We start from the raw sequence: 27,593 nt of genomic DNA on the forward strand, positions 1-27,593 counted from the left end.
TGTAACATTCCATAAATGTGTAATTGATGAAAAATTTAATCAAAATAAAAAAATATTTATTATAAAACGCAAAAAAACTTGGCGCTGCACCACAAAGTATTATAAAGCAATGAAATTAACATGTAGTTTACTGTAGCAGCGCCAAGTTTTTTTGCGTTTTATAATAAATATTTTTTTATTTTAATTTTTTGTTTTATTTATGTATTTATTTTTTATAATATATATAGTATATATAAGTAGTATAGCTAGGAGAGTTCTAACTCAGGCATGTGAGGGGGGCTGCGGGGAAGAGAGGTATCGGATTACGCTGCGTCAGCACTTTGGAAGGGAGGGGAGTATCGGATTACGCTGCGTCAGCACTTTTAGAGGGGGGGGATATCGGATTTCGCTGCGTCAGCACTTTTGGAGGGGAAGGGGTATCAAATTACAGCACTTTGGAGGGGAGGGGTATCAGGTTACACACGTTTACAGTTGTAAAAGCGCAGCATCAGCACTTTCGCGATGTGGGTATCAGGTTACAAGAGATTGGAGGAAACCGCATATTTTACGTCATCACTTTTAAAAATTTGCAGGCGCCATTTTGCGTTGTTACAAAAATGGTATCATCACTATTTTTAGCAACAGCCACGTCAACATTTTGGGCACCATTGTTGCCAGATTTCTATATATTTAATCAGCACTTTTAATAGCGCCGTATGCAAAAACCGATAGCAACAGGCAACCACATCAACATTTTGGGCGCCATTGTTGCCAGATTTCAATGTTTTAATTAGCATTGTCAACATTTTTTTAATTCGTGTCGTGTGCAACAAGCGGGTATAAAAAGCTCGCGAAAAAATACAAATTATCACAGTTATCCAAAATCATTTGGACAATCACCACATCGCTGCAACGCTTCATCTGAATTATAGCAACGATGTTTTCTACCGTACAACAGACAACTGTGAGTAATCCGGCTGACAAACAGCAAGGTGTGGAAACCTTTGCGAAGAAGCGGAAATTCTCACCCACCGTGTAAGTTGACTCTTTTACTATTTACACTTTTAAATTCACTGCTATTGTTACACTTTGAACTTACACAAGCTTTTATCCACAAAAATAAAAATAAAAGTAATTCACCAAGTATCGATAGAAGCATGATCACGCCTCCCAGAATTTTAGCTAGAAGATATCCGTTGACAAAAACCGGCTATAAATATCTGGATATCGGAATCAATGTTTTTATGCCGAGCCACATAGAAATTGTTCTCGGTGACAATCATGGCAAAAAGATACATTTTACATACAACATGTGGAAGATCCTCCTGGACCAACGATACGCCATCCACCATTTCTTTAACAATGATGAAGACAAAGCAAACGCATCATCTCAAACCATCGAATGTCACGCTACGGTTTGGAAAGATAAACAATCTAAAAGTACTGCGTCTGGAAACATCAACGGTGTGTTTAGCAATGCCACACAACACCGTATGTAACATGATCACTCTCGAGTATTGTGTGGATCGTATCGCTCAATCGTTGAACAACGTCACTGGTATGGTCGACACCAACTTTCGAAAAACATGTTCACACACTTTCGAAAAATCGCGAGCGGTGCGAAGGACCCCATCACGGTGATACGTGAGAGCGAATCATTCGATAAGAATGACATAATCGATTGTGAGCTGTTAGCTCAGGTCTTTGGATTGCAGTAATTCTAGCATATCACATGCTTTATTGTTAAAATATTTTCATTATCATAATGTATTTATTAGATGCATCTGTTTAATAAATATAATTATAAATTAAATTATTTTTTATTATCTCGACTACATACCTTTTTCATCCTATCCACTATACTGACCTATCCTACTGCGAGATAAGCGAGCGAGCGAATCATATTACAATATCGTACACAGTACTCTACAAGTAATGTATTCTAATTGTACATAATATTCATAAATTGAAAAAGAACTTGACTCAAGAAACTTTAATAATAAAAGTGCTAAAATTTGCTGATATTTGATACTTAGAAGATTATTCTATCTCGATTCGTTGGGTCAACTCTTATTATACTGCTGAGAGAAGCAGTTGACGCAATATAAAGCACCTTCGTTTGCAGCAGATAAACCTTCCAAGAAACTTATAGGAAGGGTGTTTGCCACAACGTTTGCTCCTTAAAGTTAGTCATTAAAAAGACATGGACCGCGACACACTGGTGATCGCGGTAGACTGCGAATCTGATGTGCGGCAAGTCAAGCGTTTCCGGTTTTGGGAAGAAAGTATCCTGTTCAAAGTGGAAGAATTGAAGGAGGGCAATATGGCCCTATGGCGGGCTAGTGCGGGGAAGATCTCGCGGCAGGAGCGAGTGCGAGAATGGCTCTAACAAGTGCCCAACATTCAACCCGACAGCCCGCTAAGTCCATAGGAGACTCCACCACCGGTAAGTAGTGTTTAATTTTCTATAAATTTTAAGCGGTGCGCATGCGTTGTCATGCTTTTATCATCTATAAATTTTGTGTAACTCTATTCTATTTGTTACAGGGAACGCTGGTTATCCGCCATCATATATAGACTAAAAATGTTTTTTTAAAAGCGGCGTGATCATAAATAGCGGAATGTTTTTTTTAAAATGCTTTGTGTTTTTTACTAATAATATTTTATTCAATTATTTTGTAAATATTTAAATTATATTTTTTATATTATATTTTAAATTATGTTTTTTATTATCCCAACTCTTCGTATATATTTCCTGTGCCTCGTTTTATCCACTACAGACCTATCTTACTGCGTGACAAAGGCGCGTGTCAAGTTACTGCTTGAGATAGGAGAAGGAAAGAAATGAGTGGAATAAGAATGAGAATATTAAAAGTTTATAATAATAATTTTTCTTCTAACAATATATATAGTAATAAGACATGTCCTCTATATGCTAACATCACACAGGAATAAAAATATGTAAATTTAAGTGTAAGACATCATAATAAATTACTTAACAAAAAATATTGAAATAAATTATAAAAATATAAAAGAAAACATTATAATATAATATAATAAATGATAAGGTCTGGCCAAGTTCCAAAAAAGACATTCCCAAAATGTTTATATTTTAATAATTATCTAAAGGACCCCGCACAAATCTTATGGAAAATGAGTCCCGGTGGATTTGGCTGAAACTTTGGAAATTTGTAGTTTACGTGATCCTGATGAAAAGTTCTCATTGCCCCAACTTGATTCATTGAGCCGTTTGAGCTCTAGGGACCGTTGAAAGTAGGAAATAGACGACTGCCACCGCCACCATGTAGGAAATCACCTGATAATGCCTCCCTCTCCTACCCTCCCCCCACTCCTCTTTCTCTCTCTTCCTCTCCCCCTCCCTTCTCCGCGTGCGTGCGTGCGTGTGTTGTGTGTGGCGTGTGTGCGTGCGCGCGCGGGCGTGTGTGCGTTACAGCAGAGATGTGGACCATACGGTTCGTCATTTCTGCAAATGTATCATTCTGTCGTTAATGCCGGAAAATCATTCTACTTCGTAGACAAAACTGAAAACGATCTACGATTCTTACAAGAGGAGGACGCGGACTTCGGGTCACCGATTTCAAAGAAATTTTTATATGGATAGTACTCTATCAGAAGAGTACTTTAGTAAAAGGATAGGGCGCAACGCTCAGCCGTTTTCGAGAAAAATCGATTTGAAGTTCATGGCGTCCCTTATATTCCGGTCCTGTTGGATCGATTGTCGAGATGGCGGCGTAGCTCGGGCACTTAGGCTCTGAGCTATCACGCTGTCGACCTGGGTTCGATCCCTGCCTATTATACTTTTTTTTTCATTTATTTTATTTATTCTAGCAAATATTTATTTATTATATTATTATAATGAAATAAATTTATATTAATTAACAATTTTGTTTTTTTTTTAATTTGCACTTTTACTACTTCTATCATATAAAAAATAAAGTAAAAAAAAACATCTACGATTTAAATAATATTATAATTATTATTTAATACCAGAAATATTTTATTAATCATAATTTAATTTGGTACGTAATTTTTCACTCAACTTCGTTGAGTTACTTATTGCTCCAACCATAATATTTGTATACCTAATGTTCTCACACCAGGTAACTGCTAACAGTTTTTAGCTCCCCTTCAGACTACTTCCCTTCTGTAACGTATATTTCTACACATCAAATTAAATTATGATTAATAAAATATTTCTGGTATTAAATAATAATTATAATATTATTTAAATCGTAGACGTTTTTTTTTACTTAATTTTTTTATATGATAGTAGTGAAAGTGCAAATTAAAAAAAAAACAAAATTGTTAATTAAAATAATTTTATTTAATTATAATAATATAATGAATAAATATTCGCTAGAATAAATAAAATAAATGAAAAAAAAAGTATAATAGGCAGGGATCGAATCCAGGTCGACAGCGTGATAGCCTAGGGCCTAAGTGCCCGAGCTACGCCGCCATCTCGACAACCGATCCAACAGGACCGGAATATAAGGGACGCCATAAACTTCAAATCGATTTTTCTCGAAAACGGCTAAGCGTTGCGCCCTATCCTTTTACTCAAGTACTCTTCTGATAGAGTACTATACCATATAAAAATTTCTTTGAAATCGGTGACCCAAAGTCCGCGTCCTCCCCTTGTTAGATCCAATATTTAGGAATCTATAAAAGATACCATCTATGACACCATATACGTTGTGTTTCTGTATTGTTGCCCCCGAGTTATCCCATAGTTATTCGATATATCCGATTTTCAGATTGGCACATGTATATTTTTGTTTTCTCTTATCTTGCATAGCTAATATTAAAGAGATTTTTATTTGGTGACTTTATTTTTTGGATGTACATCATCAACAGAAGGAAACATTGATAATCTGGTTTAGTCGATACAAACATTTTCTTCCTAGCGTATTTCAATAGCTAACTATGGCTTGGACAAATTGTTTAAATTGTTACATTTGCAATAGAGATTTTGTACGGAATCAAATGAGTCAAATAGATACAGATTAAAATGCAAACAAACGTGAGATTGCCATCCGTAGACGTGATGATTTCCAGAGGCCACTTCTCGCCGTGACAAATCTTACGAGGATTTGTATCACATGTAATCAATCTATTCGCATTGAAATAACAGAAATGAAACGCGATAATACTTGTCTGCGACTCAATATATTGACACAAACTGCGAATCGTACTTGTGTGATTTATAATGCTGATGCCGATGTCCACAGGATTACACTTGAATGTAGAGTAAACGTTTTTGTTTTACGAGATATTTTCATTCCTGAAGATGTCAGATCATGTCAACATCATCTGGATGATCAAGGTTTTTTTCTTCAGGCATTGCTCCCTGGCTTGCGATCCATTAACAGACCTTACGTCATCAAAGGACTGCAACTTCAAATGTTCCTATAAGGACTCCGAAATGTGGCAAGGGATCAAAGAAGATTCGTTGATGAGAACAGTTTCACAGATACTGAATTCGAATCTTTTTCTCCAGTAACCAAACAGCAGTTTCTGGAACTATTTGATTATTGCGATAGGGTGTCTTGTCCAGGCGGCTATAGATATGTTTCTAAGAAAGACTTGTTAATGTTCTTATGCAAAATGCGACAAGGACTTTCTGATGATTTTCTTAAAGTTATCTTCGAGTACCCGAGCAGACAAGCAACGAGTTTAGCCATTTCCACTGTCCGAGAATCTTTGATGCAACGTTTTGTTCCGACGAACATCGATTTGAATGCAATCACGAGAGGAGATTATATCCAAAGACATGTAACTGATTTCGCTAATGAATTATATAATCCCGAACCACATATTTGTCGTGTAATCGCGTACATTGATGGTACTTATAGCTACATTCTTAAGAGTAGCAATTTTCGTATTTTCCGACAGTCATTTTATCTTCATAAAGGACGACATTTACTCAAACCTGTGCTGATAGTCGCACCCGATGACTACATACTCGATATTCAAGGTCCATATTTTTCAGACAGTCGAAATAATGATGCTGCAATCCTTCAGAATGAATTTCATAGGGATGTTGAAAGAATGCGAGAATGGTTCCAAGAAAGAGATTTAATGATAGTAGATAGAGGATATCGAGATGCTACAGAGCTACTCACTCGCCTTGGGATTCGGTGGAGGATGCCAGCACTTCTCGAACGAGGACAAAGTCAACTCCTTACAGATGAAGGTAATGATTCACGGATAATCACTAAGACGAGATGAATCGTGGAGGCCAGGAATGGCCACATCAAATCTATCTTTAAATTCTTCCAGCAAACAATATCGATTCCTCATCTATCTTTCCTTCCTCCTAATTTGGGTGATTTCTATCGTATTGCTGGTGCGATAATCAATAGGTATCATCCTGTTCAAATGGAAGGAGCTAATAGAGAGTTGGCTTGTCAATTACTAGAGAAAGCAAATGAAGTGAATGTTGTCCAAGCACTTGTTGAGGCTGACCATCTGAACATTTGTAACGCTCAAAGATGGATACGTTTGAATGCCCAACATGTTCCTGATTTTCCAATTTTGGATTTACATTTTCTAAAGGATCTTACTGTTGGCATCTACCAAATCCATTTAGCACCATCGTATAGACAGGACAAGTTACAAAGAGAGGAGTCGGAAGAATTCCAGATTGAAATATTGAGGGACGTACAGAGGATACCACAACCTGATTTAATAAGTTAGAGTGTCTCGATTTCGCAATGCAGCGAAATACTAATTATGGATATCATATCGACCGACAAACGATCATGATATGGATGATGGAATGGATGTTCAGGACGGCCCTCACATCCAAGGTTACTACTGCACTTGCAAATCCGGTGCTCGAACTCTGGGTACATGTGCACACATTGCGAGTGTTTTATGGTTCATTGGATACGCACGACACGAACATGTTCGGTATCCTTCGTCGAGACTCCTTTATACTATTTACGATGCAGCGAATAGGCCACCGCAAGAAAATCTTAATAATGTATCAAATGTTATTGATGTTTGAACATTAGTTTATTGTTCTACACACACACGCACGCACATACGCGCGTGCACACATACACACACGCACGCGGAAAAGGAAGGGGGAGAGGAAAAGAGAGAAAGAGGAGTGGGGGGAGGATAGGAGAGAGAGGCATTATCAGGTGATTTCTTACAGGTAGCGGTGGCAGTCGCCTATTTTTTACTTTCAACGGTTCCTAGAGCTCAAACGGCTCAATAAATCAAGTTGGGGCAATGAGAACTTTTCATCAGGATCACGTAAACTACAAATTTCCAAAGTTTCAGCCAAATCCACCGGGACCCATTTTCCATAAGGTTTGTGCGGGGTTCTTTTTAATATATTACCAACATGAAAAGTAACTGATATATTATTCAAAGTGCAAATTCAAAATAACATACATAAAATATACATAAAATGTATAAATAAAATTGATCAAAATTTAATTCTAGAAAGCAAGAGATATGTTATTCTTAGTGCACATACAAAATTTTAAAAAATTTAATTAAAATAACAAAATATTTATTAAAAAATACAAAAACACTTGGCGCTGCCACACCGAACAACATGTTAACTTAGATAATGTCAATTAATTACATGATGTCAATTAATCATACTAATTATTACATTATTACTCATTTTCGTTGTTTCATAATACTGTAGGTGTAAAGATGTAAAGGGGCGGAGGGGTGGTGGAGCCTCTCGACGGGAAGGAAAGGGGAAAATGGCTTGAAAGGGTTGCGCTAGGGAAAGGGGGTGGCTAGAAAGGGATGGGTGAAGCCCGTTGGCAGCGCCAAGTGTTTTTGTATTTTTTAATAAATATTTTATTTTAATTAAATTAAAAAAAATTTTGTTTGTGCACTAAGAATAACAAATTACTTACTTTCTAGAATTAAAATTTGATCAGTTTTATTTATATATTTTATGTATATTTTATGTATGTTTATTTTGAATTCGCACCTTGAATAATATATCAGTTAATTTAAATAGAATATAAGGCTCTGGTGATTTTTAAATCAAATAGGATCAATAAGAAGCATAAAGAGCCAAAATGCTAGGTCTACATGCGAAGGTTATAATGTATTTTTTAAAAGTGTTTACAGACGTTTCGGCCTGCCATCAGACCTTTTTCAATGTAACAATAAGAAACTTTCTTGATGTGTCTTTAATTTCTGAAGACAATAAAATCACATTTGACTGGTACCAAAAGCCTACGTCGTCTGTAATAAAAATACAAATTATTACTGGTAGATATTTAAATTTTCATTCCTATCATCCCATTTCACACAAGAAGGGGACTATCATAAGTTTAGTAGACAGGATCTTTTTACTTTCCCATCCTAAATTCCATCACAAGAATTTCACTTCGATTATTAACATTTTATTAAAAAACTGTTATCCTATAAATTTTATTTTTTCAATTATTCACCAGAGACTTAAGTTTTTGTTGCATAACAAAAAAATTGACGACATTTTTACAATTACTAACTCTAACAAGGACAGTGAAAAAAATGACTAAAACTTTTTTAACCATTCCATACATATCTTCTTTATACAAAGATTTTAATTCTATAGCTAGAACTTTTAATTTTCAATTGGCATGTTTAAAACCGTGTGAACTTCGGCGGACGCGGAATAGCTCGCCGGAATGCGGGTTCGTTCGGTTGGGGGTATGTCAATAAAATAAATGCTCGTTTGTAACAAAGTAAAGAAACAACGTTTATTAATTAAGATGTTGAAATGACTTGCTTACAAATGATCTGCTTCAATGCTTGTGTGTACATGCGAAGTGTGTGCAAAGTGAATTCGAAAGAATATACAGGTAACGTGAGATAAGTAGAAAAGTATTGGTGCGATCGGTATAATGACAACGGTGAAATAATTATTAAGCAACGGCAAAATAATTATTTAAAGCGGCGTGAAATAATCGTAAAAATATCGGTGAGATTAGTATAAGCAACGGTAAAACAATTATTAAGCAACAGCAAAATAGTTATTAAAGCGGCGTGAAATAAATACAAAAGCAGCGTGGAATAAATCTGAAGTATCGGCAACGGTGAAACAATTATTTAAGCGAACGGCGAAATAATTATTTAAAGCGGCGTGAAATAAATCTGAAGTATCGGCAACGGTGAAACAATTATTTAAGCGAACGGCGAAATAATTATTTAAAGCGGCGTGAAATAAATACAAAAGCGACGGTGAAATAAATATGAAGGCGACGGTGAAATAATTATTTAAGCAAACGGCGAAATAATTATTTAAAGCAACGGTGAATGAATTATTAAAGTTTGGCGTGAGGCGTCTCGGTGCGATCAGCGAGAGCGCAAGCGCGGATGATCGTGTCGTAGCGGTTGGTACAACGCAACGCTCGTCGGTGAGTGCGTTCGTGACGGTACCGCGAGTCCGTTCGATCGTAGATCGTGACGGGTCGCTCGATGGCGCAGATTGGTCGACGTAGTTTGCCCGCTGGATGGATTCTGCGGATGAATCCCGGTGCGCGGTAACGCGAGATTAGGAACAGGTCGTCGAGTACGCTCGACGGGAGTACGAGGACGCTCGTGTATCTGGAATAAAGCATAGAATCCGAGTACGCTCGGCGGACTACGAGAACGCTCGCAGCAGGATTGTTCGCTGTCTAGCAGCGAACAGGATCTGGTAAGAAGACGTACAGCCGGGCCTCTTTTATACCCGGCTGGCGGCCGACTGGCTTCGAATCGGCAAGCATCGGCGGTTTCGGCGGCGAGCCCCCCACAAAACTCGGAAATTCGGAACGGTCGGGTGTTGGGGGTTTTTCGGCGATTGACCGCCGTTGTTATGATAAGAAGTTTATCGGCGCTCGATGCGCCCTTGGTGGGCTACGGACGATGGTCGGTCCGTAGCCGTAACGATGCAGCTTGCGGGCTGCACCGTTACATATTTATATAACTGTATTGTATAAGTATTGGTGATATCTATTGCTTATTATAATTTATTTAACTATGAGAAATACAAATTCCGCATTTATTTTTTATTTTTATAATCTAATTTTAATTGAATTATAAATTATTTATTTAAAATTCTATAATTTTTTATAATTTTTTAGACAACTATAAAAAAGCACAACAGAAAGCTAATAAAGCAAGAAATACAAACATTCTTTCTTCCAACAATGAAGAGTTAAAAAAAAAAGAAACATAATAGGAAAAAGAATAGAAGGCCTCAAAATAAATCTAATAGTGAATATGAACTGTCCTCTGAAACAGAAATATCATCAGACGATTCAGTATACCCTGACGTTCCAATTGAACAAATAAATTCAAGCAATAGTAAGAAGCAATAGTAAAGAATATGATGCTAATGTTACGTCCTACATCCTACACGGTTCTTCTTTGCGCAACTTTCTCACGATCAGTCGGTAAAACTCAAAGAGATCCCCAATGGAAATTTGTCCGTTACATATCTTATCGAAAAAAAAAATATATATATATATCTTAATGGAAATTTGGCCTTTACAAATAAAAATAAAACCATAAAACTCACTAAGATTATTTCAGACACATATCGAAATTTCCGATAAGATAAATTGTCCTTTGAGTTTCCGGCGATGATCACGTCCGCACCGATAAAATTTTATAGCGTCTACATTAAATACCACCACCAGGTATCTCGCCTTATTTCCGCCTATCCTTAAGTTCGATTTTCTATTGGAAATCTATCTTTATTACTTTCCTCCACCCTAAGATTTCCTCAAGGATCCAAAATCTTAAGGAATACCTCCCTTCCAAAACCAAAAAATCTGAGTATAAAAGGAAGGGACTCAGCGAGAGTCAGGCAAAGAGTTTTTAGTTAGAGAGCCAGCCAGTTAGTAGAGAGAGACTTTTAGTATTACCCGAACAGTTTGAATATTGGGACTTAGAAATAATTCATAACATTTTTAAGTGACTGTAAGTGTTTGTAACAAAATAGATTCAGTAAAGTGTCTGTTAAAACTATTCGATCTCTTTTCTCGTGTACAACCTACACCCTACCTAACACCCAATCACCCAGTTATCTCTCTGAATCAGCACTCAGAACTATTTGCTCCGGTGCGGACCACCGCACGTTGTACTTGGTTTCTGTATCCCCGCTAATCGTGGTGCGGACCACCGCACGCTTTTAGCCTGGAATTTTCGGATTGACAACATTATCCTTCATGCCCAAATCTAAGACGCGACGTGGGGTAGTAAAATATCGTGCGCGCCAATTACTTCTCCAGTACACGAGACCGGTTACGGAAAACAATTCAGAATACATCGGTGTTCAAAGAAACTATTTTGACTACGAATACGAAGATCTGTGCAACGCCTCCGATCAGTTTTCCCGGCGCGGAGGATATAACGCTCATCGGCCGTTGAAGGGCCACGGCTCTCATCCCCCTCAGCTGCAATCAGTCTCCGATCGACCCAGTGCGGATACCACTAACTGACCCCAGGAGGATCAAGTACACCTCAAGGCCGACTACACCTGGACCACAGTATAAGTAAGAACAGTAGATTCACTCAGCTGAAAATTGTGCTAATGGTCGTTCCTTGCGCATGACGGATGTGCACAACCAACAATATGGCGACCAACAGTGAAAAATGGTGAAAAACGCGGCGGCCAACAAACCGCATGATATTTTATTAGTATATTTTTGTAATAAAATTTTGATTTATATAATATTGAAACATGAGTGAAAGGGGTGGATATCGATGTTCTATTCTCAATTGCGAAAGTGCAAGCAGTGAAAAACGAGGGGTAAAGGAAACTTTGTTTCGATTTCCCAAGAACCCAGAAAGGTAATTTTTATTAGCTTTTTTTTAAATGTCGATTGTATTAGCATGGTTAAAAAAGCATGTGTGTACATAAAAATCGGAAAATCTTATTGCTTTCTACTCATACTTATTTAATATACACTCACCCGAAAAAAAAGCGGTACACTGAAAATGTGGGAAAAATTCATCAAATTTCAACTGACGATAACTTCGTAAATAATAAAGATAGAAAGTTCTATAAAATATGGAAATGAAGCTAAAAATCTCTACTTTAAGAATCAATTTATTTCAATGTTGCAAAATAAATTTATTGAAAATGGCGGATGACAAAGCGCGAGCATGCAAAATTGAAAAATAATGGTTCGAGTTTGCGACGGTGCACGGTATAAACAAAAAATTGTAGCTTATTGGGATCAAAAGCGTACGAAAGTACAGAGTCTCCTCTTTAAAATGCTTTTTTATGCATCTTGATACGATGATTTTTCGCCGAGAGATTCGCATTTGAAGAAAAAGGCAGATTCTTACTTCAAATGCGAATCTCTCGGCGAAAAATCATCGTATCAAGATGCATAAAAAAGTATTTTAAAGAGGAGACTCTGTACTTTCGTACGCTTTTGATCCCAATAAGCTACAATTTTTTGTTTATACCGTGCACCGTCGCAAACTCGAACCATTATTTTTCAATTTCGCATGCTTTTGCTTTGTCATCCGCCATTTTCAATAAATTTATTTTGCAACATTGAAATAAATTGATTCTTAAAGTAGAGATTTTTAGCTTTATTTCCATATTTTATAGAACTTTCTATCTTTATTATTTACGAAGTTATCGTCAGTTGAAATTTGATGAATTTTTCCCACATTTTCAGTGTACCGCTTTTTTTTCGGGTGAGTGTATATTACATTGAATCTTATCTTTATATTTTTGAGGTTAACTTTGGTGTAATACTTCATCTGAGTTTGTACAATCAGTCAATGAATCAATGAAAGTATATAACATTTTTTAAACACATTCTCTCTCTCACTCACACGCGCGCGCACACACACACACACACACACACACACACACACGTTTCATAATAAAATAATTTTGTTATTAAAGATCCAGATTGTGGGTACTGGCTTCTGGTCGAGATGATCTCTTATTAAAAAAACCTATAGAACTGTATAACAATTATAGAGTGTGTAAACTTCATTTTGAGGATAAAATGTTTTTAAATTACGAGAAAACAAGATTACAACCAAATGCATTTCCAAGTGTTATTAGGAATAATGGTATGTTATTTTAGATTAATAAACACACACACACACACACACACACACACACACACACACACACACACACACACACATACATATATGTGAAATTAGTTTCCACAGGTGAAGAAGCAGGTCCAAGTACGTCAAATGTAGTATCAGTACATTGTAAACACACAAGCATGCATAATTTGAAATATAAAGAAGTTGAATGTCTCGCGTCTAATAACAAATTAAATACAATGGATCTTGCAGGTAGGTTTACCTTATGTATTTATATTTTATGTGTATTTTATTTTGCAACTATATATATATATATATAAAATAATAAGAATTATTTATAACTGCAATATTAAATCATTTTTATGTAGAAATGAATGTAATACACACAGAAGAGGAAGAAAAAAAGTCATCTATAATGTCAGATGCAGGAGTGCAAACAGGTTTGTCACTCTCTTCAACATCTCCACGAAAAAATAAACTTCATCAAAGAATAAAAACATATAAAAAAAGAATAGCACATTTAGAATCAAAAATACTGCAAATGCGAGACGCTAAAATGAAAGATATAAATGTATTGGATGTATTACTGGACAAATATTTTCCCAAACAGACAGCAGACTTTTTAAAAATGCAAGCACGTCTTTTTGGAAAAGCGACAAAAGGTAGAAGATATAGCTCTTCATTTAAACAGCAATGTTTAGCGATATATTTTGCAAATCCCAAAGCATATAGAACTTTAGTATATAAATGTAAGATGTTTTGTTTACCTAGTTGTAGCACTTTAAAAAAATTTACGCAACACTTTTATATAGATCCGGGATTGCAAGATAAAGTATTTCAAATATTGAAATTAAAAGTTGATTCGTTAGATGAAATTAACAAATATTGTGTAATTTGCATCGATGAAATGTCTTTAAAAAAATATTTATTTTATAATATAACACGAGACAAAATTATAGGGTTTGAAGACATAGGTTATTTTCAATCACATAAATGTCCACCATTACCTGCACAAAATGTAGCAGTTTTGATGGTGAGGGGTATCTGTCAATCATGGAAACAACCGTTAAGTTATTTTTTTTCATATTCTACAATGAAGACTTTAGATTTGCTGCTAGTAATAAAAGAGGCAATACAAAAATTAAAAAACATTGGTTTAAAAGTTATTGGTTTAATTAGTGATATGGGTTCTAATTTCTTTAAGTTGTCTCACTTATTAAAGATAAGTACGACAAAGTCATATTTTCAAATAGATGAGGATAAAATATATTATATTTTTGATCCACCTCACCTATTGAAAGCAACTAGAAATAATTTATTACGTCACAATTTTATAGATGGTGAAAAAATTGCTTCATGGAGATATGTAGAAGAATTTTATAATATTGATAAAAAAGCACAATTTAGAACAGCACCAAAATTGACAGATATCCATATTAACCCAAATAATTTTCAACGTATGAAAGTGAAATATGCAGCGCAAATTTTAAGTGGATCTGTTTCTAGTGGTATAAACACATTTATTAGTTTAGGGTCTTTATCTGCGGCAGCTATGTTTACAACAGAATTTATAGAAAGGTTTAATAAATTATTCAATATTTTGAATTCATCAAAACTTTATAGCAGCAATGTAAATAAACAAGCATTCACAAATGCAAAAGAACAAACTATTTTTTTAAATGAAACTAAAGATTTTTTGCAGCGTATAAAAGTAATTAGAACATCAGATGGAAAAAATATAACAAATTCTATTAAATCTATAAAATGTTGGATTATCACAATTAATTCTGTAATGCAGTTATTTGAATATTTACAAGAATTATCAGCTTCTATTAAATTTTTACTAACCAGAAGACTGAATCAAAATTGTTTAGAAAACTTTTTTGGTATTATTCGTTCTCAAAATGGAAATGCTTATAACCCTACATCAATACAATTTTATTTCGCATTTAAGAAACATTTTTCAGTTGAATATTGTAAAGTCAAAACTGGTAATTGCGCAGCTGATGAAGATACAATATTAACAAAATGTCAAGACTTTGTAGCCAATGAAAATGTAGTATTTCCAATTATTACACAAGAAGGAAATTTTAAAATTGATAATTACGATTATCGTAATATGCCAGCAACCGAGGAAAACGTGTTCATTTACATTTGTGGATACTTATTGTGCCGTATTTTTAAAAAACATTTTTGTGATACATGTGCAATACTAGCACAAAAGGATAGTAATTTAAATACTTCTTGTTTATATTCTTATTTTAAAGCATATAATAATGAGAAAAATACATTCGGAAATTTATATGTACCAAGTGTAATATTTACTAACTATATAAAGCAATTACATATTAAGTTTTTTGACAATATCTGTATTATTACCAAAGAAAACGTTATGCAACAGTAGTAGTTATACTATGCCGGTTCTAACCCAGGGGCAATGAGGGGGGTGCGGGTGAAGAGGGGAAGAGGGGTATCAGATAACAGTGGAGGGGGTAATGACGTCATCGTTTTGGAGGAGAGGGGGTAATTTAGGAGTGGTGGGGGGTATCAGATAACAATAATTCCTGGAAGTGGGGGATTTCCGGGATTCCCGGAAGAGATAAGATAAGGATTGTTAATACAAACATGAGTCGTCGAGAGATAAGGATTCCTGGAAGAGATAGGGATTCCGAGAACTGTTTAGATCCTTTGGTTTTTCTCTGCGCATCAAAGTGGAGCGCCATGTTGTCGAAATGTATCATTGTTAAAGGATTCCGAGAACTGTTTAGATCCTTTAGTTTTTCTCTGCGCATCAAAGTGGAGCGCCATGTTGTCGGAATGTATCATTGTTAAAGGATTCCGAGAACTGTTTAGATCCTTTAGTTTTTCTCTGCGCATCAAAGTGGAGCGCCATGTTGTCGGAATGTATCATTGTTAAAGGATTCCGAGAACTGTTTAGATCCTTTGGTTTTTCTCTGCGCATCAAAGTGGAGCGCCATGTTGTCGGAATGCATCATCGCAATGTTTATACAATAAGGGTATATAAGGCCCGCAAAGAACGAGTGGTATAACAGTCGAAATGTTTATCGCACTCTCGGATGAACGCGATATTCTCAATTTAACAGCAGCGGAGTTAGAATTTGTGCCAAAGGTGATTTTATTAAGCAAGTTTGCTCGGTTCGTGGACCAAGTGTGGGAGAAACTTCCGGAACACGTAAGAGTGGACCCGGAAGTGCAGGGTTACCGTCGGTGCAAGAAACATCACAATCAACCGTGGCAGCGCAACCACATTGACGGACCCGCGCCATACGTTAAAGATTGCACTCTGTGCGAATTAGGTGAGAAAAATATCTCTAAAAATAGAAAGTGAGAAATATTCAGCGAGTAGATATTTAGGTGTATTGTAAAATGTTTCAGGATCACCACGATGCGACAGCCGAGGAGTCTCGTCGAACTCGCCAGGAAGGTCATAAACCAGAACGTCGCAAGCAGATACCTATTGAGCGATCTACCGCTTCCGGAGAAGTATATTCGACAATTGTATCAGACGTATGGTCGGGATCGCTTCGAAAAATTGTTATCAAAATGTAAGACGCAAGTCGAGTACTTAGGCATCGTACAGTTGATGTGTTGTGTCGATGCCGACGAAATGTCGGAAATGTTTGTATGCGAATATTGAAATAAAAAATTTTTATATTTAAAATGTAAGTTTTTTTTTTATCATCATCTCGCTGTAGTAATATAAGAGAACGCGTCGATTGTACCGACTTATCGCGAGTCAAGTTACACCGTTGTAGCGGACCATTTAAATAAACAATTTCAAAAGTTTTATTAAAATAAACTTATTCATATTAAATAAAAATAATTTAAATTATTATTCCTGTCCCTCATCTTATTCACTGACCTATCCTACCGCGAGATAAGCGACAGATCATATGTCACGAGGATCGTATAACTGAGGTGGAATAAAAGTCGTACGATATAAATCATTTTTTTTTCTTTTATTTACGACGAATGATATAGAGTGAAATAATTAAGTTATACATTTATTCTAAACACTAATAATATACTTCAAGTTTTCTTTTTAATACAAATTATCCGCGGTAAAATATAAATTTAATAGGAACTTTAATCCAAACTTAATATGTAATTTAAGGATGGGAGGTGAAAGGAGAAAAAATCGCAATAAGATTAATATTAGCAAATTTTATTCATATTTTTGTAAAAGATGTTACATAGATGAAAAAAAAATTGTTTCAACTGAGCCTCTAACGCCTTTCACGATTACGAGGGGAAACGGGGGGAGGCGCTTGAGTCGTCCTCGGACGAGGCTCGACCACAGCTATCGGCTTGTGGTACACTCCGCAATCTTTACACTTCTCGTATTCGGAATTTTTTCTATTCTGATCACGCTCCATTTTCTATACTTTTTTCTCCACCGCGTGCACACTTTGAACTAATAAATTACTCTCTTCCGCACACCTTATATACAGCTCAACGCAAAAAAAAACGTCAATTTCGCTGTAGTAATAAACGTTAAAATACGTTCGATAGATGTTAAAAGTGGTTTAAGTAATGTTGAAAAGATGTACAAAAGATGTACGTAAGATGTTCAACAATACGTTAAAAGACGTTCAAAGACGTTCGATAGACGTTCAAAAAGACGTACGATAGATGTTCTTACGAATAATCTCTTCGCGAGATAAGCGACAGAGCATATATCACGAGGATCGTATAACTGAGGTGGAATAAAAATCATACGAGAGATGTTCAAAGATGTACGATAGACGTTCCATAGATGTTCAAAGACGTTCAAAGACGTACGATAGACGTTCAAAGACGTACAATAGACGTTTGATAGACGTACGAGAGACGTTCGATAGACGTTCAAAGACGTACGATAGACGTTCAAAGATGTACGAGAGACGTACGATAGACGTTCAATAGATGTTAAAAGTAGTTCGATTGACGTTCAAAGACGTACAATAGATGTTAAAAGTTGTACGTAAGACGTTCAACAATACGTTAAAAGATGTTACATAGATGTTAAAAGTAGTTCGATTGACGTTAAAAGACGTACGATAGACGTTGAATAGATGGAAATATCATACGCTGGCCTATCGTCCTAGCGAAACCTTAGATCCGCGATTACTATTCCTCGAAAAGGAGATGCTACTGTCGAGCGAGTCATTTCGTCTTCGACATATTATAAAGAATTTTATTGTTGTAAACTATCAGCGGATATCGATACGAATGTTAGTTAGCGACGAATAGCTTAGCACCTATCGTCCTGGCGAAACCTTAGATCCGCGATTACTATTCCTCGAAAAGGAGATGCTACTGTCGAGCGAGTCATCTCGTCTTCGGCATATTATAAAGAACTATATTGTTGTAAACTATAGTGGATATCGATACGAATGTTAGTTAGCGACGAATATAATAAGATTATAATAAGATTTAGCGGCATCTTTAATGTAAGGGTATATAAGTCGGGATTAAGTACTGCATCCATAATAGATCTTCGTTGTTCACAAAGTTCGTAACGTAGTTATTCGTTTAAAAAATGTCTAGTTGTCGGAAAATAATCGATTCGTGTTTGCGATTGACGCATAGCTTAAACGGGCTATGCGTTGATAATTATTTATCATCGTTGTCCGACAACGACGATGATAATTATACGGTATTCGCAAAGTTTGCGGGTGCGTGCCCTAGCGCGGTGCTCGCTGTGTTATTTCGGTTGGGACATTTTTCGAATTATCCTCAGCTCTTGATTATTGCTGGGGAAATTGTCAAAATGAGACGTATTTACAGTGATGCTGAAGAGGATGCGGGAGGTTATATCACCTGGCTGTCGCATTGCTATAATGATGCTGTAAAAAATGGTAAGTTTTTTTTTTTTTTTATTATGAATATTAAAACAAAGTTTTAAAAAATTAAAATCATTATTTTTTAGGAACGCTACAACATCCAACATCTAAAAAAACTATGGTGGTGGAGGGTGTGGTGCGTGGTACGCGTCGAAACCGCGACGAGCGAGCTACTCGACGTCTCGGGGTAAGACGTCGAGCGGATACCTCGCCTGAGGCCGGACCCTCGTGTAAGTCGCTGTATACATTATTTATATGAAATAACAGCATCGATTTTTATAGTACGAAATTTTACAAAAAAAAAAAATTTAATGTTTCAGCTCGCGCTCGAATTGTTCTAACGCCTGAGCTCGTCGATCTCGTGAGCGACGAATCGATGAGCTCACTTCGCGAGGAAGAAGAGCAGGAAGAGGAAGAGGAGAGGACTTATGAAGGAGGGGATGAGGAAGGCTACACGCAAGACGGATGGGGAATGGGTGACAGAGGTAAGAAAGATCGAAAATTTTTACAGTTACTTTTATGTTTGAATTTTTTTTTTTTTTTTAAACATTAAAATTTTCACAGGATACAGTCCCCCTGTGATGTCTTACTCTTCCGATTAGAATTTTCAAACGGGGGAGTAAAATAAAAAGAAGAAAATCGAAAGGTGAGTATTTTCATACTCAAATTTTTTAATTAATTCATTAATTTTTTTTTTTAATTTTGACTTTTTGCAGTTCAAACAGGTGGTAGAGAAGAAGAGTCGGAGGAAACTTGGTCGGGCGAGGTTCCTGCGACACACTTTCGAAGTCGTCGGTTTCACCAGTCGATTCTTCGCGAGGAAAGAACTTTTTTTTGCAATTAAAAAAAAAATTCTGTTTGCTTAAATGTACATATATTTTTTTTTATTGTTTTTTTAATAAATATTATTCATATTAAATAAATTTATTTTTTATTTTTTTTTATCAGACTCTTTTCCCATCCTATTCACTGACCTATCCTACCGCGAGATAAGCGACAGATCATATGTCACGAGGATCGTATAACTGAGGTGGAATAAAAGTCGTACGATATAAATCATTTTATTAATATAAATCATTGTTATGTTACACGTTTGTTACGCTCAAACCACCACTTGTACAATTTGTAAACATTCCGCATAGCGCAATGTTTCGTGTGATACACGCAGCGCAAGGTTCCGATTACATCCAAGTTCGTCAGGCGTGCGATATCTTCGTAATCCGCATCGATCGTTTCGATCTCTACATCATCTTCCAAAATCTCGCACAGCCACTTTTTCTTCTCGAGTCCTTTCACGTATATCAGAGGCGGTTCCGTACCAATGGCGTTGTTGATGAGGCTTTTCATCCGACTGTACGAGACGTGTCCATCTTCCCATCGGAAGCCGTGATGGTGTATCCGTAACCAACACACCAGCGATTTTTCCGATTTCGTCAACAGATACCACGGTACGTGTTCACGAAATACGTAATGAGACAGCGTTTCGCCATCTCGAAGTACCGCTGCTTCTTTCACGATAAAAATGTTGTTGAACGCGTAACCTTGCAAGTCGACGAAAATTGGTACGTTCGACATCGTCGTCGATCGTCGGAAAACTGACATGTCCGCGTACGCACACGTCTAATTTATAACTTTTCACACGAGTCTGCGCACAATGTTGTTCAGTGGATTATATTCGACCATTCGATCGTGTATAACGAGACAATAGGCGGTGGTGTTGGCCGGTATATTTTCCTTACAAATCAAATTCTATTCGCACGTCGACGGTGGCGTTCTTGACAGAGTCGTTTTGTCGCGAACAATCTATGACTACGAACGGACCGGTTATCAAGAAATCATCGATATCCAAATACGTATCGTCCTGTCCGTAATAGGCTTTGCGGAAACGCGCATACATGTTGTACAGTATAGCGTATCAATTTCTGTCGAAATCCAAGTTCATGTCGTCGTACGGATAAAAATCTGAATTCAGATGCAGTCTCACATTGGTGAGTTTACAAGCGTCAAATTGCGCAGCGTTTTCAGACAGTACATTTTTTCGACCGGTTTGGAGAGCAAAGATTACGTATCTCGGTTTTTCCAATTACGTCGCGGCTTTGACCGCCCAAGAATGCTTCGTTGTATTCTGCAGCAGAGGAAATTCGTACAGATCTCACGAACGGAAGCACATGCTTAAATATTTTCCACTTTCCAAAGTTCGAAGAAGAGACAGCTTGTTGACTTCGCTCAGAGATACATGCGGCATTCGCCACTGTATCTTGAGTAGCTCGATTTTTGGATTCGTACCGTTGGACTCGTCCAACGAGACAATTGTTATCGTTGCGCGATCGTATCAATACAAGTTCGTGACGAGCGTTGATTACAATCCGTTTGTAATCCTCGCAGAATCCCAAAAGAGTATTGAGCGGAACGCAAAAATTAAAGTTTCCATCGATCAACGGATATCCATTCGGATTCCACGATGCATGTTTCAGAATCTTGCTCTTCTCCGTCGTCAGCGATATATAGTTTTTGATCGTCGTTGTTATTCCAACGTTTCTGTTACGATCGATTTCAACTCCGTCGAACTCGTATCGCATTTCATCAAACATGAACGGGACACAATTATTTCTCATTATACACACGTTATCTCTATTCTCATCGGCAGGAGTAACGAGTTTTCCTTCAATGTAAAGAAAACTCTCACACGGCAACGTGTATAAATCCTGTTGCTGTATAGGTATTCGTATCTCGTCGCTGTGTCCCAACGTTGTGTTAGCGTACGAATTGTACGTGTGCATCTTATTATTTCACGATACGCTCGTTGAAGACGGGCTCGTCAGCGATGTTAAGTATATCCATCTCTTTAAACGTTTCTCACAACAAATCCCAATGATTGTAAAAAGTTTACGTTCGTCGTACTGAGCCTCTTGATTGGCAAATTTTTTTTTTCAATTACACGCTTTTCTCTTTCGTTCAACACGAGCATTTCCTCGCACCACGTCGCCGCAAGTGCAGTCTGATGGTAATCTTTTCTCCGCGAAAATCAATCAATCGTCCGTCTTGATCCACCACACGCAACGTAATATCAGTATGCGATGACCGGAAGGTAAATGATTAGCGCGGGCGTTTCCGAGACTTTATATCCCGGTGGCACGTTCGGTAAAAATTCATGTATCGTGTGCACCGACTTGTCGTTGGCGTACGCACCCGCGGTAATGCTGCATTCCACTCGAATAATGTTTACGTTGACAATGTTTACCGAGGAGTCTGATTCGTGCCACTTTCTCAGTTCCAGTATACGACCCGTCGAAAATCCCAACAATGGTCCAATAGTATTCGGTTTGGCGAAATTTATCCGAAAAGCGCACTTGATTTCACTCTTCATGGTATTAACGTTGGGACGAAGTGACAATGGATAATTTTGCTCTTTACTTTTTTCTCGCTTTTGCAGTATCGCACGTTTCAGATATGCATCGATGTCTTCCATTTCATAAGATCTTTCGGGAATTGTAATTTCTTCGTCATTGTCACCGAAATAAAATTTATTGTTTGCTACTGTCACGTTCGGAATCGTGTTGTAGGTCTCCATCGTGGTTAGGCCGAGCTCGTAGTCCCCATCGCTCAAGTCTATCAGTGGAAAATAATCCACCGTGAGAACGCTGCTTTTACCGCTTAGAGTGAACGTCAGCGACATTGCCGAGATTCTATCGATGACTGATGTCGATCGATGGCGGATCGATTCTTAAATGTCGGAGGAACAGGAGGCACAATTGTCCGCAGATCGTTTGATCGTACGTTTGGTAGGCTGTGCGATTGTACGTTATCGTTGTATCGGTGCCTCCGAGGTAGCGTGTAATCTCCTTCGGCGGTTGCAAATTACCAAAGCTGTCAAAGTATATGACGCGATCGCCTCTCTTGGCGTACGCCACCCAATGCGTGCCCGGCCCGTCGACATCATCTAAATTCACGATACCGCTCTCATTTTTTTGTATCTTGTCAGGTAAAGCGTTACGCATGTAGACACCTCGGAAATATGGTATTCGCATACGCCTCGCCAATGCAAACAATTGTAGATTGGTGGTGGCACCCGCGGGCATTTCTATCGTTTTTTCGACGTTTTTTTTTTCTTCAATCCTTTGCCCCGCTTGTACGGAGCGAGATAAATCCCCCGTCCTTCCGCTTTATTGTGACGTTTTATCTCTTCGAGTTGTCGTCGCGCAGCCTTAGAGTCATTCACCACCTTTGCAACACCCGCCGCTCTATCGGCAAGCGAACCGATGACTCCCAAGAGCGGTAATAACGGTAACATACCACCGCATTTTGCTGCCGGAAGCGTTCTCCTCTTGGTCTTCTTCTTTCTCTTTGTAATACCCATTCCCTATTTCGTCTTTGCTTTCATAGCAGCCCATACGGCGGTAGCAGCGGCCCTCTCACCGAGAGTCGCGTCCGCAGCGGTGATCCGTTCCCGCGCTGCTTTATCGGCGAGAACGCGATCGGCGGCGTAGCGGTCCACTAATTCGCGGTTTTGCGAGTACGTGATGTCGTGATCGCGGCACGCCGCGTCTAACGAATTGATACCTCGATTCCCTCGCGCGAGTCGTTTCCGCAGACGAGTCCCCGGCCCGCAAAATTGGTAGTTGAGTATATGCAGCACCAACGGTAGTCGATTTATCACACTGTTTAGTAAACCGGCACCCTTGTATCGTTTCATAAAGCGCGAATTCTAACGTATCGCGTGTAAATCATATTTCCAATTGAGGTGTGTTTCGACAGCGCTTACCTATAAATAGGAGGCGCGTATCGATCATTAACTAGTAGAATATCAAAGTTTGTCAGACGACGACGTACAATGAATAACCGGGATAATAAGAAGGAACGGAAGGAGGTGAATGTCGCAAACGTGTATTGATAATCGTGTGTTTGAAACAATATTTTTTTTCAGGATAATGTCCGAATCATGTATGGAAATAGAGATATTTTAGATCTAGGAATAAATATCCGAGCACCGCTCTTTCCAACATCCGATGCTGCGCACTCGTCGCGTAATAACAAGGATGAGAAAAAGTCTGGTAAAAAATGAAATTTGTACAACAACCGTACACGATCCGTGTGAAAAACATGGATGATAAGACGCAAGGGGTTTGTGAGAAGGCGTGCAAACATGGTAAAATGCTGCCAAACACGATACGCGGTATTATTTGCGGTCCCTCGAATTGCGGTAAAACCAATGTAATGATTAGTCTGCTGGAAAGTCCGAATCGTGTACGTTTCGAAAACGTGTACGTGTACTCGAAATTGTTGAATCAATCAAAGTATCCATATCTCGAAAGATTGCTCGGATCGATCGATGAAATCGGCTACTTTACATTCTCAGACAACAACACAATTGTACCGCACAGCGAAGCATTACCGAATTCCGTATTCGTCTTTGACGATATAGCGTGCGACAAGCAGAATGCGATACGCGAGTACTTTGCTATGAGTCGACATTCGAAAGTCGATTGTTTCTATCTGTGCCAAACATATGCAAAAATACCGAAACATCTCGTGCGCGACAACGCGAATTTACTCGTAATATTCAAGCAGGATGGAACAAACCATAAGCATGTCTACAACGATCATGTGAATACGGACCTGACGTATGAAGATTTTTGTACATTGTGTCACGCATGTTGGCAGCACAAGTAAGGTTTTTTAGTGATAGACAAGGATAGTATAATTAACGATGGACGATACAGATGTGGTTTTATCGAGTTTGCGGTACCGCGAAATGGTTAGTTGTTCTCAAGACGTTGACAATGACGCTCGACACGAAAGATATCGACGAGAGGGAGAAGATCGCGAAGGAAATCGCTCGTACGAGCAAATCGATTCGCAAAAAGCATTGGACGTTAAAGACGGGTAGAGTGGAGCAAGAGGTGCAATTGGAGAAACGGTTGAAACCGATCGTAGAGCCGTTGAAACAAATCGTTGAGAATACCGGAGACGATGATCCTATCAAAGAGCCGTCTACATCAGAGTTGAAGAAGAAGAATCGAAAGCGATGGAGCACAGTGCAGCACAGCACCGTGCCAATGGGTAAACGAATAAAGCCGGATACCTCGCTCCAACCGCAAAAATTAGCGTTCGAAAGCCCGATGAGGTCAAATGAAACCGACAGCGCGGATCTCTCTCTCGTGACATCCTTGCGAGAGACGATGGAAACGTTTGAAGGCCAGGAAGCTCTATATGGTCAAATGGGTCTGCTGGGCCAAGAGTACATCGGGGAGCTTGAGCGGTGACAAGAAGAGAGGGATCGACAACGTGTAGAGCGTATACTTCAACGATGCGGGAACGTTTCTCGGAGACAAGGCCTTCGACATTGATAGAGACGACAATTTGATTGTGGACGGTGTAAAATACGCGGGCACGTCCGGCCTGTTTGAATTAATATTTAAAAGACTTCCCGACAATACGCTGTGTACGGAGGATGACAAACAAAAGTACAAGAGCATACTACTCGCTACTAACGCTCACAGACGCGGTCATAACGCGCATTTACCTATTTTGGGAAACAAAGGATACAAATACAAACATATCATCACACCTTTGATATCTAAGAAAGGTGGAGGTGTTGCACATCTCGACAAGAGAGGTGCGGGTCGCACGTTACCCAAGTGTAACCTAACCATAGACCATGACTGTGACCGACAACGCGGTCGATTACGTGCACTGGGATGATCCGAACGAATTGGTGGATCGTCTTCGATTGCTGGACGCCTCCCGTTAGGCGGGAAACAACGCGCACGACGAGTTTCTCTCGATTATCTAGGAACTGCGCGAAGCTGGTCTGATTATAAATTGATCGTCGTTGTCACCGCTGTAACCAGTATTGCTCGTGCAATGCTACAGGAATGTCTATCAACAAATTCGGACTACAGCTAGGAGGAAGCGACAGGGTGACGAGACGTGGATCGTGGAGCGGCGGAGTCTCGAAGAATTACGTGCGCGAGCATTGTCTCTGCAAAGATAGTAAGGTTTTCAACGCCAAGTCACGCGTAATCAGACATCTCGCCGACCCTGAAGCGGATATCGACGCCGTCAACAAGCTGCATCTGGATCATCACTTCAAGCTTATGAGCGATCGTGCGAATCGAGATCGTATGCTCTATGACAGTGCTCTATGAAAATTTTAAGCGAGAAGTACTTTCGAGACTCGAAGATTAGGAGAATACCGAGCGGACCTGGAAGAGGGACCACGACGATTACATCGAGACCAGATACGTGACGTTGGAACGACAGAATCACGATCTGAGAGGTCTCCTCGACGAGAATGTAGCGCGACTCAATGGAAAACTCGTCGATCACGAGCGAGAGACGAAGAGTCTTGTCGAGCGAGAGATTTTCAATCTTCGTAGAGCTATGAGAACAAATTTCATTGAATACTACGATGAAGCAATGAAGAAGCAAAACGAATCGCAATGAGCAAGAAGGAAGCGGTGAGCCTGGAGAGGAGATCGCTCGTGGACGAGCTCCACACACCGGCGAGAAGAAACTTTACGCGTAGGCCAGTCGTCGTGAAAGGATACAATGATTTGTGGCAGGCTGACATTGTCGAGATGAGGCCATACTCGCGATCCAACGGCGACTACAACTACATTCTAACCGTTATCGATGTGTTGAGCAAGTACGCGTGGGCCATGCCCTTAAAGACCAAAGGTGGAATTGAAACGTCCAAAGCACTTTCCGCGATATTTAGGGAGAGAATTCCGAAAAATTTGCAGACCGACCATGGAAAAGAATTTTACAACAGAGATTTCCAAAATCTTGTCAAGAAACACGGCATCAATCATTATTCGACATACTCGGTCATGAAGGCTTCGGTGGTGGAACGATTCAATCGCACGTTAAAGAATGAAATGTGGAATTTTTTACGCTTACGGAATCGTACAAGTGGATCGACGATTTACCGCGATTGGTCTCGGAATACAACGGTCGTAAACATCGTACGATCGGTATGCGCCCGATCGATGTCACTCCCGAGATCGCAAAGGGACTCTTGAGCACCGTGTACAGTAGAATAAAAATTGCCGCGCCGGCGAAATTCAGGGTGGGTGATCCGGTGCGCGTGAGCAAATTCAAAACTGTATTCGAGAAAGGATACACGCCGAATTGGTCGACGGAGGTGTTTAAGATCGCCGCGGTGCAACGTACCAATCCTGTGACGTATCTGATTAAAGATTACCGCGGAGATCCGGTCGCGGGAGGCTTTTACGAGTACGAATTGCTCAAGACCGCTCAACCCGACGTTTATCTCGTGGAGAAGGTGTTGCGTCGAAAGGACGACAAGGTGTTTGTAAAGTGGTTGGGATTCGACAATTCGCACAACTCTTGGATAAATAAAGACGATGTATTGTAATAAACTATGTATATTATACATTGTATTATAATAAACTATTATACATATATACAATGGTGTTCTTTATTACTACTACAATATGTTACAATATATACATTTAAAAAAAAAACTAATAATATGTAACGATGCAGCCCGCTGCATCGTTACGGCTACGGACCGTCCATCGTCCGTAGCCCACCAAGGGCGCATCGCGCGCCGATAAATTTCCTATCAAAAACAGCGGCGGTCAACCGCCGAAAATCCCCCACACCCGACCGTTCCGAAATTCCGTATTGTGGGGGACTCGCCGCCGAAACCGCCGATGCTTGCCGATTCGAAATCATTCGGCC

General features: G+C 38.7%; 1 protein-coding gene and 1 long non-coding RNA gene across 2 annotated transcripts; both read left to right on the forward strand.

The window, feature by feature from the left end:
• The first annotated feature begins 16,310 nt into the window (after nt 1–16,310).
• Nucleotides 16,311–19,473, forward strand: LOC136999961 (uncharacterized). Its single transcript, XR_010890280.1, has 2 exons — nt 16,311–16,355; nt 16,435–19,473. It is a non-coding gene; the product is annotated as an uncharacterized lncRNA (long non-coding RNA).
• Nucleotides 19,474–26,326: 6,853 nt separating this feature from the next.
• LOC137000047 (uncharacterized) lies at nt 26,327–27,264 on the forward strand. Its single transcript, XM_067355646.1, has 3 exons — nt 26,327–26,728; nt 26,800–26,955; nt 27,040–27,264. The coding sequence occupies exons 1-3, from the start codon at nt 26,327–26,329 to the stop codon at nt 27,262–27,264; spliced, it is 783 nt and encodes a 260-aa protein (XP_067211747.1).
• The last annotated feature ends 329 nt before the right edge of the window (nt 27,265–27,593 follow it).

The sequence above is a fragment of the Linepithema humile genome, chromosome 5 (genome assembly GCF_040581485.1).
Source record: "Linepithema humile isolate Giens D197 chromosome 5, Lhum_UNIL_v1.0, whole genome shotgun sequence".
In the NCBI taxonomy this organism is placed as follows: Eukaryota; Metazoa; Arthropoda; class Insecta; order Hymenoptera; family Formicidae; genus Linepithema; species Linepithema humile.